Below are 17125 nucleotides of genomic sequence, written 5' to 3' on the forward strand. Positions count from 1 at the left end.
GTCTTAGCCACTGGACCACCAGAGAACTCACTGCAAATTTTAATCAACCTTTTAATAAGTTGAAAAGAGATCACAACATCATAATAAATAAATTATGTTTTCCTTTGTTGTTCAAGTCTATTTGGTAAATACAAAATCAGGCAGAGTCTTGGTAAAATACCAAACGATCTCATTTTGTTTTTTGAATAATATGACAACCAAGAATTTTGGTAGTGTTTCTCTTCTGGGTCATACATAAATAGAAAAAGTTTGTACTACATAAAAGGCACTATCAGATTGAACTAGGAAACTGAAAGAGTGCTGGCAGTTGTTTAAAGGAATTTTAAAAATTAACATTTAATATGATATAATTTTGAAACTTTATAAATATTATAAATGCTTTTATAGCTAATTAACAGAACATATTTTTCATCATGTAATGGACTACTTTTTTAAAAAATATCAGACATTTCATTAAGAACTCACTTCAGGAAGCTAGAGCATTCTAGAAAAAAACTGACACTTAGATTATATGACTAGCAGAGGGCAGAGATCAGTAGAAATACAGTATGGGTCATATGACAGGATGTATTACCTACTCAGTAATCATGGCAAGTAAAAAAGCTCGTAGAGAGGAGATGACTTTATAATTCCAAATCATAACATCACATCAACAGAATTTTTAGAAGAAAGAAGAAAACTATGAATGGTTTGCTAACAAAACAAAGTTGGATGATGCTACTATGGACTAACTACTGTCGTAACAGCTCATGTTACGTTTCTGTTGTATATAAAATTAAAAGGGAAGACTTGCCAATTTGTATTTTTTAAGATTTAAAAGAGAAGACACTACCAGGGAAAAAGTCTGTTCCTCTTCAAATTCTTCCCCTTACAATGGCCATCTCCATCCTAAAATCAGAAACCAAGCCAGTAAGAACCAGGGATAAGAATATAAATACATGTTGCCAAAACTTTGACCGTATAAATGTTAAATTATACATAACAATATATTCTATATAAACTACTAAATGATAAACATGCTGGTCAAGCCAAAAGATTTCCTTCAAGACTTGGCTCAATTTCCATCGTTTTAAACATGTTTCATGATATGTTCAATTAAATACTGCTCCAGAATGTCCAATGTAAAACCAAACCCATGTTTCATGTTATCTAGTGTACTTGCTTGCTCAGAGATGTCTGGTTCTCCCAGACATTGGAATCTCATTTTACACATTTAGAAATCTTTCTATCTATAAAGCTAAGAATGACCAGTAATCAAACATGACTGAGATAACAGGTCATCAAATAAAATTATATGACCAAACATAAGCTGTAGTTTTATTAGGATGTACCAGTCAGGCAATTTTTATAAAGTAATGTTCAGATTAAGAAAACATGAAACATTTATAGACTAATAAATTTAAAAACAAATTTAGGTTGAGTTTACACATAACTACACAGAATTTACGATCTATCTGTAGAATTCTCTAGTCAACATTTTTGTGTATATAATATTAATAAAAAGGATTTTTTTAAACCATACAGTGTGATTCTGGGGTTCCCTGAATTTTCAGCTGCTGCATTTTCTACTCTACATCTGGCAGGTTCTTCTTCCTTTCAGTTTGTGCATTTCCTGTATTCTAAAAAGTAAATAGAAACAGGACCTTAGTTGAGGAAACGGTGAGTCTTTGGCTAAGGAAATACAGCCACAGATGAGTACTTGCACTTGGCACCTGGGAGCTAGTTTATGAGGCACAGGGAGACTGTTTAGCAAAAGGTCCTTATTACCATCCTAAGGCACAGCTGAAGGGGGCTCTTCTGCGGACTCTTCTTTCCTGCCTGACTCACTCAGCAGTAATGGGAATTTCTCTCTAGGTCATAGCATCTATTGAATACATGTCTACACTGTTAACTGGGAAGTGCCTGGATATGATTTAGTAAGTCAGAAACAAATCTGTGAATAGAACAAATAAGCTGCCATTCCCTGTCTTAAGTTTTTAAAAACATATCATATTCTCTCATGCTCTAAATTAACAACCTATCAACTTGAAATTTAGGACATTTTCTTAATTCTGAGATTAATTTATTAAAAGCATTTCAATCAGCCTCATAGGTAATTTCGGAGAAGGCAATGGCAACCCACTCCAGTACTCTTGCCTGGAAAATCCCATGGGCGGGGGAGCCTGGTAGGCTGCAGTCCATGGGGTCGCTAAGAGTCAGACACGACTGAGCGACTTCACTTTCACTTTTCACTTTCATGCATTGGAGAAGGAAATGGCAACCCACTCCTGTGTTCTTGCCTGGAGAATCCCAGGGACTGGGGAGCCTGGTGGGCTGCCGTCTACGGGGTCACACAGAGTCGGACACAACTGAAGTGACTTAGCAGCAGCATATGTAATTTCTGTCACTTGTCAGAACTGCATTTGAATGATTAGTGTTGGGTTGGGTTTTTCCTTACCATCTTATAGAAACTATCTAAACAAACTTTTTGGCCAATCTGATACATATAAACTATAATTATCATTGATGACTTCTGGATATTTCTAATAACTACAACTGTTTCACTGTTACTCTTTAAAAGATCATCTTTTCAGGAGTTCTACATCATATGCACAAAAAGGGATTTTCCCTTCCTATTATGTATTTTTAAAATGTCAGAACTGTCTTGAGAGTTCCTTTCTTCCTGGATTAAAATGTAATTTTAGTTCTGAGGGCTTTCACAGTACAGTAGGACAAACACATGTAGCACGTTACTAGTCTGCCCAAACTCAAGACCCTTAACTCATCCAATTATTCCAAAAATGTACAAATGGTGTGCTGTTCAACACACTGTGACATCAGTAAGTCACCCAGGTTTAAAAGTTTGAAGTCACCTTATTCTTTTTTATAACAAACTAAAAGATGACCGTTAATGCCTTTCTTGTTCTATCTAGAAAATATTTCTTCTCTGCAAAACTGATTGTGGAGTTGTCAACAAGTTCAAGGCCAGGAATAAGGCATAAATGTCATTGTGAAAGTACATCTAACAGTGTCTGATAATTCTTACCTGAATGTTTTAGAAATAAATAGACTTGGTTAAAAATACCTTCTTACAAAAAAAAATACCTTCTTACATAGTTTTAGATGATGGTTTCTATTTTTATAAGTTCCTCAAATTTCCTTAATAAGTATGTGCTAATTTTATCACAGATAAAAATGTAGTCAATTTTATTTAGAAAATAAGAAACCGAGATAACAAAGTTGATGACATCACAGGTGTACAGGATAGAAGGCTGTTAATATAATTTAATTCAGTGGATGCTCAGCACAATCCCTTTCCCTTAAAAGAATACCTTTAAAGAGTATTAATTTATAATAGATACTGATGGCTTCAAGATCCCCAAATAAAATTCAAGATTATCTGATACTTAGCTCAGAGCATATCTTTATGAAAATAGGACAGTAGTTAGAGAGCAGAGATGGGGGAATAAATTGGAGGAAAAAAAAGGAAGAAAAAGGCTAAAGACACAATATATATGTTCTTGTGGCCAGGATAATCCTATGTTTATACCACTATTCCTTTCCTCTGGCATGGTTTACCTACCACCAAGTAGTATACATAACACACATACTATTTTCTCTGGGTAGCATATATTCAGTCACTCAACATTCAAATGAAGGTTCAAATTTACTACCCTCAAAAATAAAACATTTTTTAAAACCTTTATAATTGATTATTCTAGGAAAATATAGTTCTATTTCTAGAGGTCAAAGATTACATAATTTTGAAATTTTATCTAACTTTCCAACAGTAATAACTAAAATTATACACTAAGTCAAATGTTCTAAACATCATTACTTAGCAAAAGCTATTAATAAAAAGTTTTACCTCTTGTTTTTCTTGATATTGATCTGCATTAAGTAAAGTTGGTATTTTAGATGAATCTGTTCTCTTTGATTCCCTCTTCAACACTTTTATCTGTTTCACTTTTGCAAAAATATATACGAGAACTTGTTACTCTTACCTTGAAATTTTACTTTCCTTTTCAAGAGTTTCAAATGGAAATTCTGATATCCACTAAAGTCAGTTTCTCAATTTATTATAAAGGAACTAAACAAATCATGAGCTGTAATGGTATAAAATATCAGTCATAAATGATTTGTTATATAATTTTACAAATAGTCTACCAGTCTGTCCTCTAAATAAAGAAGACATTTACTTTTAAAATTCTGAGTATTACTGTTATGTGGATCAGATAATTCCTCTCGAGCTATGCCAAGTACTATTTTCTTGCTATTATATTATCTTTTCACAAGGTGTCACTGTTCTTCAAAGAAATGACTGCAAAAAAAATGAGCTTCATTTTATGAGCTCAATACATGTTATAAAATCTTAATCGACTAAATCCTTGAATGCCTGAAGCACACATACATCATTCCTGCTATTATATGGGCAAGTTATCCCAGAAAAACAGAGGAAACTGCAATTGCCCTAGGTCATAAACCAAAAACGTCTCCCTCAAATACTATTCTAACATTTCAACAAAATTGAGCTAATAAAATTTTTACTTTTTAAAATTTTCTTAACCCTTCTTTAAAATTATCTCCTTTAAGTATTACTCTTTATTTGACTATGGAAAAAAATTTTTTCATCAGCTGAAAATATTTTGCCTAGCACTATACTCCATTCTGGGGCTTCCTAGGTGGCGCTAGTGGTGAAGAACCTGTCTGACAGTGCAGGAGATGTGAGAGATGTGGGTTCGATCCCTGGATCAGGAAGATCCCCTGGAGAAGGGCATGGAAACTCACTCCAGTATTCTTGCCTGGAGAACCCCATGGAGCCTGGAGGGCTACAGTCCATAGCTTCACACGGAGTCAGACACGACTGAAGGGACTGAGCATGCACGCACACACACACACACACACACATACCTCTTTCTACCTAAATCATATTATAAATGTAAGTTATATTACCAAAAAAGGTTTTTTAAAATATTCTATCTGGAGATTTGTAAAACTATGCAACAAACGTGTACCTTCCATTCCTTTCATCTCCTTTGATTGTATTATGAAAGGCAATTCTGGGAAATGGAATTCTTTCCTGTCAGATCTGGAAAAATTCAGCTTCCTTTTGTTTCCATTTGCCATTTGGTCAGTTTGGCTGGTTCGCTCATTAAACACACACTTCTCCATTTGGCTCTTAAAAAAATAAATAAATAAATAAACAAGAGTTAATTTGAAAAAAGGTATGTAACTACTTACTGGATGAGGAGCCAACAAATTCCAGCCTTTTGGATGGTGTAAGATAGGCATAAAAATTAGTCTTTGCAAGGTTATTTTAATAATTAAGAAGTAGAAGAGAGGGCTTTCCCTGGTGGCTCAGTGGTAAAGAATCCGCCTGCCAATGCAGAAGACAAGGGTCCAATCCCTGGTCCAGGAGAGTCCTCCATGCCAAGGAACAGCCTAGCTGGTGTGCCACAGCTACTGAGTCTGTGTTTCGAGCCCAAGAGCCGCAGCTACTGAGCCCACATGCTCTAGAGCCCGTGCTCCACGACAAGAGAAGCCACTGCCGTGAGAGGCCCGAGCACGACAACTAGATAGTAGGCCCTGCTCGCTGCACCTGGAGAAAAATCTGTGCAACAAGAAGTCCGAGCACAGCCAAAGATAAAATCAATCATTTTTTCCCAAAAGATGTCGAAGAGCATATCATCAAACATATAAACGGATCAAACTCCAATAAAAATTTCATAAATTTTTTTAGCTTATTCAATGTTCTGAGAATAGTCTTGATCATGAGAACCACAGTCTCAACTTTTAATTTTTTATCCTATTCATTGCACTCTGATTTTGAACAAACCGCTCTGGTTCATTTTATTAATAACTCATTTTTCAATTTACAAAATGACGTGCTCTGGACACTGGGAAAACCCAAAGGAAAAAATTACTTGTGAACTCAGCATTCTGGAAAAACTTTTGTGCTACCTGTTTTTGCTTATTTTATAACAAACGATAGAAACTTTCCTAGGTTAATGATGTAATGTCATGTAATGCTCAGTATCCCATTATGTGGATATACTCTAACATATTTAACCAGCCACTTGTTCTTGGATGGATGTGCTGTTTTCAATGTCTTATTATTATAAATAACACTGTTTCAATTATAAAGTAAACTATTTTCCTATGTGAAAAATGGGAAAATGAATGACACCAATTATGTTTTCTTGGGAAAAGTAAGATGTATTTATTTGGCAATTGCTCTTAATCTATAAAGTAAGATATTAAAATCATTTTTTGAAGTGAAAAACCAAAAAGTCTTGTGATTTTTAAAGGAAAATCTTACCTTTTCCCCCCCAAGTCACTCATTGAATACACAAATCAAGTTATAAGAAATAAACTAAAACTGTGAAAGCATTAAGGAAATGATGACCTATTTTCACTCCAGCGTAAAAGGGACAAATAAAAGCACATTTAAAAAAAATGTTAGAGCCCTAAAGACAAAGAAAAGGACACAGGGTGAGAGGATAATGTTGAAAGAGGATGTAATTTAATGATGAGGTTCTTGCCTTACTTGAGTGGAACCTGTATCCTCATGCCTGTTAGATATCACTTGTCCAATAGATTGTGAAGACGTATGTCTCTTTTTGGCTCTTTCAGTTAACCTATTACTTAAAAACAAATGAGAAGTTATTAGAACTCCTCAGAAATACTTCTGTTTTAGCTTCAATAATGATGTTATACCATGGTAGTCTACTGTTTGAACATGTGCCAAAATGCAATTGTTAGTCCATAAGTACCAACAGCTCTAAGAGGAAAAAACAGCAGAGAACAACTCACTTGTGGCTAACATCAGTGGTGACACCATGCTGTGGGTGGGGTTACTCCAGCTGGCCCACTTGGTCCTTTCTATCTGTTCTGAACCTGGACCTCTTAACCACTGGGTTCATGAATTTCTGAGCTTTGGACCAAGGCTAGTTTATAATTATGGTTATTACAACCATGGTTTGGGAGTTACCTCAAGAATGAATGACTCTCGCTGTCTGTAGTCTGTTATATAGACATGTCCACTTGCCACCTCTGCAGACCGCTAAGCTTCACAACTTACAGCCCAAACCAGCCTGCTAGGATTGAACTAGTCTTCTAGGATGCTGAACCGAGCCTCCTATTCCATCTAGAGCCATGCTGCTGCTGCTAAGTCACTTCAGTTGTGTCCGACTCTGTGCGACCCCATAGACGGCAGCCCACCAGGCTCCCCCGCCCCTGGGATTCTCCAGGCAAGAACACAGGAGTGGGTTGCCATTTCCTTCTCCAATGCATGAAAGTGAAAAGTGAAAGTGAAGTCAGTCAGATCTAGAGCCATAGCAGTTCCCTAAATTTAGAACTGGCCCTGATGCCTTGCTAGACAGACTCTTGCATCCATTCGTCACACTGCCCTTGATTAATTAGGTTCATGGTACCAGTGTCTCAAATCTGTATTAGTAGTTGCATCTAAAATTGATCCAGTATGTTGTTTTTCTCCCAAAATACTTAACCTTGAAAAGCTATCTGACTACATAAGATTATTTTCAACTATCTTTTTTCCATTTAGATAATTTGCTACGATAGGAAAATAAAGCTTACTTTGCTATATAAAGGCACATCAATACCAAAAGTGAGGTCACATTACATTTTTCTCTTCAAATGGGAAGTAATTTTTCTGAGGGCCTTTTTTTCAAAATGAGGTTTTTGCAAACTGCATTAGTGCAAAACCACACACCTAGAGCATAGCCAAGAAAAGTTAATTTCTTCTATAGCATTCATAAGAAGAATTTAGTAATGGCCCATTATATGATTATAATTTCAATACACCTTCCAATTCAGTTTATATACAGACATTACAAACTTGCTTCTTTGAAATACCATTATATAAAAACATTATAAAACTTAGGTCCATTTCCTTCTGTCTATTTTCTGTTAAAACTCACCTTGAATTGGAGTGGGAGAGATTTGAATTGGGATTTGAAGCCATCAAGTTACTGCTAGTTAGATTGATGGGTGGCATTACCGTACTACCCCCAGCACATGGATCGTCTTTCATGCCTATAGCGTTAGTGCTGGGATTGACAGGGTTTGGTGGCTCACTGATTATAGGTTTTGTATCTTGAGACATAGTATGAGCAGTTTCAGCTGCAACCTGTTGACAATGGCCACCTTCACACACTATCTTTTTTGGTTCTAAGATATCTCCTTTTCCTCCTTTAACTTTAGTAACTCTGACTTTGATCTCCTTGGGCTTTTTCTCTTTTTCCAATTCCTAGAATAGATACATCCAAAATCTGAGTCAGTTATTTTTATCACGAGAGTACTAACTATAATACAGTTATACTAGCTAAAAATAAGACCAGTTTTTACCTTTCCCCAAACTGAAATACTTTGCAGTGTATTGGTATAAATTGTTTTTCTTTCTTCTTTCATAAATTCATTTTCTTTAGAATTCTCTTTTGGTTTTATGAATGAATTGACCTTTGCTTCTTGTAGCAATTTAGCTTTCAGTTCTGGTATGAATCTGATAAAACAAGCAATATCAAATAATTTTATGTAGATACTGTTTAATCTTTAAAAGACCTTTTAATCAATTAATTTACATCTGAGCTACAGCATAAATAAGTTATCAGTAATGTATGCCAAGAGATGGCACAATATTTATCTAATACAGGTTGCTTCTTGGTAAAGATACATCTTTCAACAATTTCTCCATGGTAATTTACTATTAATAAAACTTTCACAAGATAGACATATGAATTAGTGTTCTTTTGTGATGTAAAGCTTACTTAATAAAGGCACTGCTTTCAATTCTGATAAATGTACTATTCTCTTCAAAGAAGACTCAGGCCACTTTGTCCCTTTTAAGTCCTGTTCTTTTAATAGGACTTAAAAGATGAACTAGTTTCTAAAATCTTACTCTAGAGAAATATTTTTGAATTAGAATACATCAATACTGAAGCGAGATTGTTTTGGCTTTAGGTTGGCTTAAAATACATATATATTCATTTATTTATTTTTGGCTGTACTGGGTCTTCATTGCTGTACATTGCTTCTCTAGTTGCCCTTCTAGTAGAGAGGGGTTACTCTCTAGTGTGGTGTATGGAATTCTCTCATTGTAGGTGCTTCTCTTGTTGCGGAGCATGGCCTCTTGGGCACACAGGCTTCAGCTGTTGTGGCATGGAACATGGGCTCAGTTGCCCTGTGGCATGTGGAATCTTCCTGGACCAGGGGTCGGACCCATGTCCCCTGCACTGGCAGGCAGATTCTTAACCACTGGACCACTATGGAAGTCCGAGTTTGGCTTTTTATAAAAGTTATTTATTTTTAAATAGAAAGTCCAATTTGTATGGCTCAAAACTCAAAAACTTTATACTGAAAAGTCTCCTTTCCACCCTTTTCCCCGAGCTACACAGTTTCCTTTCTTGAAGCAGCTGCTGCTATCAGTTTGAGACTGAATAAGTTCTACCATGAATGAAATCTTCCCTAGAATTATAGTAAAAGGGTAAGTGTGAGATGAAGGAAAAAAAAAAACACAACAGTGTGATTAGTTTGGCTAAGAAAATGGCACATTTCTGTTAAAATTTCCTTGCCTTGTGGAACTCAAGAACTTTCACCCTGTGATAGTAAAATCCTAATAGTTAAATACCCAAGAGAAATCAAATGAGTCTATATAGAATTGACAGGAAGCAACTCTTTTATTCAATAACTGATACTTCTCATCAATGGTACTTTTAATATATCTTCTCATTTTCTGTTTTAGAATAAAATACTTGAAATGCTTCAGGTTCTACTTACTCGCAACAGTTCCCTTTTCTTTGACTTTTTCTACTTCAGTCTATTTTCGATGGAGGTCCTGGACTTTCCTATGCCTGATCTTAACTCCAACACATTTTAAATTAATATTTATGTTTCTGTCTCATACTCCAAGGCAAACAATAATTTTGCAATTAATAAACTTTTCCTGTTTCTTTCAAAGCTCAAATAGAAAATGGTGGTTTTTTTTAAAGAAGCATGGCTGATTTATGAATCCACATTGTTAACATATATTTTAGATACAATGTGGGACAGAGAAAGGCTTTAAGAGCCATGGTCCCTGTCTTCAGGGAACTTCCAGTTTGGTGGCGAGAATAGAACAACAGGAACTGCAACAGATAATAAGTAAAGCAGAGAAAAAATCATCTGGGAAATGAATGCTAATTATAATATATAGGTCAGAGATGCTGTCAAGAGGAAAAACTGGACTATTCTGAGTCAGGGGTCTAAGTGGAAACAAGGCTAAAAAATATTGATGGTTTATTTAATGTTATCTCTGCCCTATAGTTGGAGAAGGCAATGGCACCCCACTCCAGTACTCTTGCCTGGAAAATCCCATGGACGGAGGAGCCTGGTGGACTGCTGTCCATGGGGTCGCTAAGAGTCGGACACGACTGAGCGACTTTGCTTTCACTTTTCACTTTCATGCATTGGAGAAGGAAATGGCAACCTACTCCAGTGTCCTTGCCTGGAGAATCCCAGGGACGGGGGAACCTGGTGGGAGGCCATCTATGGGGCTGCACAGAGTCAGACACGACTGAAGCGACTTAGCAGCAGCAGCAACCCTATAGTAAGAATTGACAAATGCATGTGAAGAGCTTAGCTCACTGTCTAGGACATAGTAACTGTGTAATAAATGTTAACTGCACTATTTTTCTTAGTAGTTTTCACCATGACAGCTGCAAGTCTACCATATATCTAGCCAATACAAAAACTCAGTAAGTTTTTGATAAACTGAATTCTTTTGTGTAACATTAACCTATGTAGCAATTTTCATGCTAGTAAAATTTTCTAATACAAAACACAAAAAAGTCCCCACTCACTCAAAATGCTTACTTTTCAATAAATCCATCTCTAGTAAAATACTCATGATGCAAAAGATTGGTAGATGACATCCTCTCAGCAGGATCAATTTGTAAGCAAGCCTAGAAAATGAAAAAAGATTCCATGTTAAACAAATTCTTAACATGTCTCCTTAAGGTAAATGTTAAATTTCACAAATGCAGGTATAATTAATTACCCAGAGCTAAAAGAGTTCTTGAAAAGATAGAATTAGACCTCAGGACTTTTTGACAGTGAGTTCTGACCACTTGTTTCCGTAAGAAATTTGTACTTGTAAAGCAACACTACAGGTTAAATGTCCTATTTCTAGCCAAAACAGAAGTCAGTCTATTTCTGCTGGAATTAGTAGGAATTATTTAGCTCATTTTGGTCCTCTTATTCAGCCCTGTAAGGAAGAAAGTTCATGACTTATCATTTCCATTTTATAGAGCTAGAAGCATGTTTAGTAATTTGCCAAACTAGAATTTTAACTCATATTGTCTGATTCCTAATTCAATGCTTTTCATATGGCATAAAACAATTTCACAAGTATCCAAGCCCCCAAATCCTTCAATAACCCATTATCAGAACAGCTATTTTCTGCTTCTCTTCACTTGGGATTACGTCAACTGAGAACCAAAAAAACCCCTACAAAACAAAGAGACAGTGAAGTAAGAGTATCAGAAAATAAGCTGTATATAATGACTCTACATATAATTAATCATAATTAGAATACATTAATCCAAATATTAAAGACATAATTTGAATAAAAGCCATTTGCGTGATAATTTTCATTCTTTCTCCAAAAGAAGGCAAAACATACTAATAATAGGTAACTTTTATTTATGTTTATTACATGTCTGTCATATAACACTCTATCTAGTCTTTTCCTATTGCCTGATCCCGACAACAACCCTGCAAGATGGGTACTACTACTATCCTCATTGTATAGATGAGGAGACTAAGGCCCAAAGAGGACAAGTAATTGGTCTAAGATCTCATAAATAGAAACAATAGTTAAAATCCAGAATGTACAAAGTAATTGCATATAACATTACACTTCTGACTATTTCACAAAGTCTAGTTTAAATTGATTCACAGACCAAGTTATAGAGATCTGCTATATAAGAATTTGCTTATAGTTAACAATATCATACTGTACATTTTAAAATTTGGTTAAGAGGATAGATTTTATGTTATGTGGTTCTATTTTTTTATCACAATTTTTAAAAATTAACTCATAAAGTCTATTTTCATCTTTATGATGTGAGAATAGTCATATCCTTAAGACTGAAACTAGCTAAAAGCATGTGCTTATTTTAGAACATTAATAGTTACCCATCAATAAAACTTAGGAAGAAAAAAGCTAAAAGGTCACAGCCAATTGGAAGCAGATAAATATTCCTTCTGTAAACAGTATAATTTACAGAATTTAAACGTTTGCCCTGGTTTGGAAAATGTAAAATATGACACTTTGAGAAACAGACTGGCTGCTGTCCCTCCTAAAATAAAAATGCACACCTACACGAAGACTTAGAAGTGAATGTCAACAGCAATTTTACTTGTAGTAGCCAAAAAGAGGAAAAAACCCAAAACAGGGAAACAGATTTTTTTTTAAAAAGTGTGATATGTTCATACATGGAATATAACTCAGCAATAAAAAGGAACAAACTACTGATACACACAAAAACATGAACTGAATCTCTAGGCTATACGCTGAGTTAAAAAAGACTGACATGAAAGAATATATACACTGTTTGATTCCATTTACACACTATTCTAGAAAATATAAACTATAGTGGAAAATAAATCAGTGGTTATTTAGGGACAGGAATGAAGGGAAAGTTGGATGACAAAAGGATGCAAGGACATTTTGGGAACTGATGGAAATTTTAGGCATGTTGATTGTAGTGGTGGTTTTACAGGTATGTATACATTTACCAAAACTCATCAAATTATACATCTGAAATCATGTAGTTTACTGTATAGAAATTATACCATTTAATATTGTTTAAAATTTTTAAATCTAGGGAAAAAAATACATGCTCTACACCAGGTATTAAGATGTATTTTAGGAAATTCTTTGGTGGTCCAGTGGTTAGGACTCAGCGCTTTCACTGCCAGGGCCCAGGTTCAATCACTGGTTGGGGAACTAAGATCCCACAAGCTGCATGGTGTGACCAAAAAAAAAACAATGTATTTGAAAGTTATAATAATCAAAATTGTACTTGTGATAGAATAAGGAGAGAAATCACTGAAATACAAATATACCCCAGCATGTATAAGCAATCTATCTATGATAAATGTGGCATTCCAAATCACTGGATTATTCAAGTTGAAAAAAGTATTTAGAATATATAAAACAGGACACTAATATGATTATTTGGCAAGTCAATATAAAAGTATACTTTAAATCAGAAATAGTTTAAGGATTCTTAAAATAAGAACTACAAATGACCAATTAATGTCAGTAACATGTCCAATTTCCCTATAATGAAGGAAGTGCAATTTTAAAAATTATACTGTATCTCTAGTTAATTAAGTTGCAAATATTTTTAATATTATAATATTCAATGTTAGATTGAGAATAGAGATTTATACCCAATGCTACTTGAGTATAAATCTATGAAATCTTTCTGGAGGAAAAAATAGCAAGATATACCAAAAGTCCTAACAAGTATAAACCCTTTGGTCTACCAGTCACACTTCTAGGAATTTATCCCAAGCAAATAATACCACAAGCTCATACAGACATATAAAAGATGTTTACTGTAGCATCTTTACAAATAAGGAAAAAACTTGAAACCTAATGTACAAAATTTCAAGATAAGCTATAGTATAGTCACACAATGAAACAGTATGCAAGCACTAAAATTATGACACAGCTCCATATTTACTGACATGGCAGTATGCTTAAACTATAATGCTGCTGCTGCTGCTAAGTCGCTTCAGTCATGTCCGACTCTGTGCGACCCCATAGACTATAATGCTAAGTGAAAATAAACAGGTTACATAGCAGTGTGTAAAGTAAGACAGGGCTTTCCAGGTGGCTCAGTGGCAAAGAAACCGCCTGCCAATGCAGCAGATGTGGGTTCCATCCCTGAGTGGGGAAGATCCCCTCAAGAAGGAAATGGCAACGCATTCCTGTATTCTTGCCTGGGAAATCCCATGGACAGAGGAGCCTGGAAGGCTACAGTCCATGGGGTCAAAAAAAAGTCAAACAGGACTTAGTGACTAAACAACAATAAAATATGACATCTTTTAAAAAGCATAAACTGTTACGCATGTATTTGGTTGGGAAAAGTATATAAACCAAAACATCAACAGTAATTTTTCCTGGATTGCGGAGGTTGGGAAAATGTTAACTTCTCTATCAAGCATTCTATTTTTTTATGATCATTATGTATTCTTTGTAAAATCAAAACTATGACATGAAAAAAAAGAAATTAAAGTGGAAAATGTAGCAAAAAACCGATCCTTTAATAAACTCTAGTTCTTTACAGTTACCAAAGAAATAACTTTCTTCCTTTGATAACTCTTTAGGTATTACATGTCATGTTTAGTTTTATCTAAAAGACAGCAACAACACTTAACATTAACAATATCTGTTGACAGCTTATTCTAGGCTTTGTGCTAAGAACATTTCTACCATTAGCTCATTTTATCCTCCAGCTCCAGAAAATAAATATTGTTAATGTTGTTTTATAACTCAGTAAACTGAGGCATGGAGATTGACTTGCTCAAGTTTATGGAGCTAATTAGTAACAGAGCTGGGTTTTAAAGAAAGTTCATGTGAATTCAGAGCCCTCTCTCATAAACACCATGCTATACTTGCTTTGAAGTCAGATTACCACTTTTTTTAAGGGCTGTACATTAGAAGTAAGACAAGTTAATTGACCCTGGGAAAGAAAGTTGGCTGGGAAGAGAAAACAAACAGAAGCAAGTAGCTCTCTCACTTGAATTCTATTCTAAGTATGCTGGTATATTTATTATGCAGTTCAAAATAAAATTTAAATTTTAAACTAATTTAAAAGTGCTATATAATGTTTTTGTTTTCTCCATATCAACCTGAATTTTGGCACTGGTATATCCTCAAACTACATTACAACTATAGCTGCCAATGCCTCGACATACCTTAGAATATCACTGTACAAGGAAGAAATCTCTTGGGTAGCTGCTGGGAAGACTGGCTGTTAAGAGGTGTTGATCAACATGGTAAGTCCTTAACATTTTCCAGTTTATCCTTAAAATTTTCCAGTTTATCAATAAAATTGGAATTAACAAAAAAGAATAGACTGGATTATCCCAGGGGCCTTTCAATTCTAACAGTCTGTGACTTTTAACTTCTCTGAACTAAAGACATAAACACAGAAGAATATAGTAACTTTGAACAGTTAATATTACTCCAGGAATCCTTTTGGAATTTCATTAAAGTCATATCTTAAAACTGTATTATAATTTATGCAAATTTCCAAGAAATAAGTCCTTAATCTCTTAACATACATGAACTATGTCAGCCAACAATCCATTTAGCTTTGGGTATTTTTTTCTTGCACTTTTGGGATGTTGAACTTGAGGAAGGACCACCCCAGCAAAAATGGGACTCTTGGAAAAGATATTCTGCAAGTGAGGTGTCAAATTGCCTGAAAAGAGAAAAAAATACATACATAAGAAAACAGGGATATTATTCTACAATCAAAATAATCAAATTGTTATGTTGTCTGCATCAAATTACTGAAAGAAAGAATAACAATTAAGTTCTCTCAATTTTTAAAAATTGAACAAGAAACTATCTTCTGAATATAGCATAAGGAACTATCTTCTGAATACAGCATAAAAAAGTGAGTTCCCCAGTAATCTGTTGATAGCACATAGGCAGTAGAGAATAAAAAACCACAGGTGCATTTTCTTTTTTCAAAATACAAGACATGATATATAATGCTATTAGAAAAGGCACATTCAAACTTTTATGTATTTCCATAAGGGTATCAAAATGGTTTATCTAGCAAGTGGTCATCGGCAAAGTCTTACTCAAAACAGCTAAAATACTAAAATTATATAGAAATAGAAACATTGTAAAGAAAAAACAAGGCTATAGATTAGTAGCAGAATGTAGAGAACTATGAATAGGAGCGGAAAGAGCTAAGTTCTACCACTAGTTTTGCTCTTAACTAGTTCTGTGACCTTGGGCAAATCTTCCCTTTCTATATCTTCGTTTTCTCATTTGTAAAATGACAAAACTGATCCCATCATCTCTAGACTTCTCTCACCATTAATCTCATAACCAGAATTTTAAATATGACAGAAAAAAGTATGATGCTTTAAGGGTCTGAACTGTATCTTTAACCAATATTTATCCAGAGTCACAGTTTTTAGAGTTGTTCAAAGTACCTTCCTCATGATCCTATAATTATATGTTTATGTATAGCTTTCTCATCACAAAATAGGTTGCTCAAGCTCCTCAATCAAAAATATATCTTTGAAACTCCATGAGCAACACTAACCATGAAAATGTTTGGGTAGTCAAAGCAGATCATCAAATAATTCAGCTATCATCAAACATATTTTTGAATAAGGTATTTAGCTATCTGCTTATCTACTGTGGTTAATAAAAGTTTTCTTAGTAAACAACTGGTTTTCTATTTCCAAGCACTTTAAAAGAGCACCAAAATCAATTCTATGATTTAAAAGTCCTCTTTGAAAGAGGCAAATATTTGTAGAAGCCAAAATTTTATAAAAACTTTCAGACAAACTGAAGTAGGTTCCTATTTTACTATTTTTCTTAGTATCGACCATCAACATGGTACAGCTATTTGCATCCAGGACAGGGAGGCCTGGCGTGCTGCGATTCATGGGGTCGCAAAGAGTCGGACACAACTGAGCGACTGAATTGAACTGAACTGAAAAAAGTATATTCTTTTCAAAAACAGAATTTTTCTACCTTTTTTTTTATTAGCCCAAAGCATCCATCTACTTTCATCTATCAAAACAATATGCTTCTTTATTCTTATAAAGATAGACTAAATTTGAAAATCAAGCAGAATTTATCTGAAAACACTTATTTAGGCATTTAACAGTACATTTCAGTAATACCTACCTACTTTTAAAACAATTTTATGAAGTAAATCCAAATCAGAGCTGCTAGGAAGATAGGGATTGCCAGTGGCCATCTCAATGATCATACAGCCCAAAGCCCAGATATCCACAGGTCTGAAACAGACGAGAATAAATCACTCTTTCATGGAGAAGTATATAAAACATCTTTTCGTAAAAACCCTTTTTTTTTTTTTTG

The 17125-nt window shown here is 34.6% G+C and overlaps 1 protein-coding gene across 2 annotated transcripts in view; it reads right to left on the reverse strand.

Annotated features, from left to right (window-relative positions):
- Positions 1-828: 828 nt before the first annotated feature.
- CDKL3 (cyclin dependent kinase like 3) overlaps positions 829-17125 on the reverse strand; it is a 32041-nt gene continuing 15744 nt past the window's right edge. The window contains exons 4-12 of one of the 2 annotated variants that reach the window (XM_068980534.1): positions 16931-17043; positions 15337-15476; positions 10849-10937; positions 8347-8500; positions 7920-8248; positions 6527-6617; positions 4995-5157; positions 3848-3945; positions 829-888 (exon numbers count right to left, since the gene is read on the reverse strand). In XM_068980534.1, the coding sequence (XP_068836635.1) occupies positions 829-888; positions 3848-3945; positions 4995-5157; positions 6527-6617; positions 7920-8248; positions 8347-8500; positions 10849-10937; positions 15337-15476; positions 16931-17043 (1237 nt within the window). Of the gene's footprint in view, positions 889-1565; positions 1620-3847; positions 3946-4994; positions 5158-6526; positions 6618-7919; positions 8249-8346; positions 8501-10848; positions 10938-15336; positions 15477-16930; positions 17044-17125 lie in introns of those variants that run through there. The other variant, XM_068980535.1, reaches the window with a different exon arrangement.

Source organism: Capricornis sumatraensis, chromosome 9 (genome assembly GCF_032405125.1).
Source record: "Capricornis sumatraensis isolate serow.1 chromosome 9, serow.2, whole genome shotgun sequence".
NCBI classification, from domain to species: Eukaryota; Metazoa; Chordata; class Mammalia; order Artiodactyla; family Bovidae; genus Capricornis; species Capricornis sumatraensis.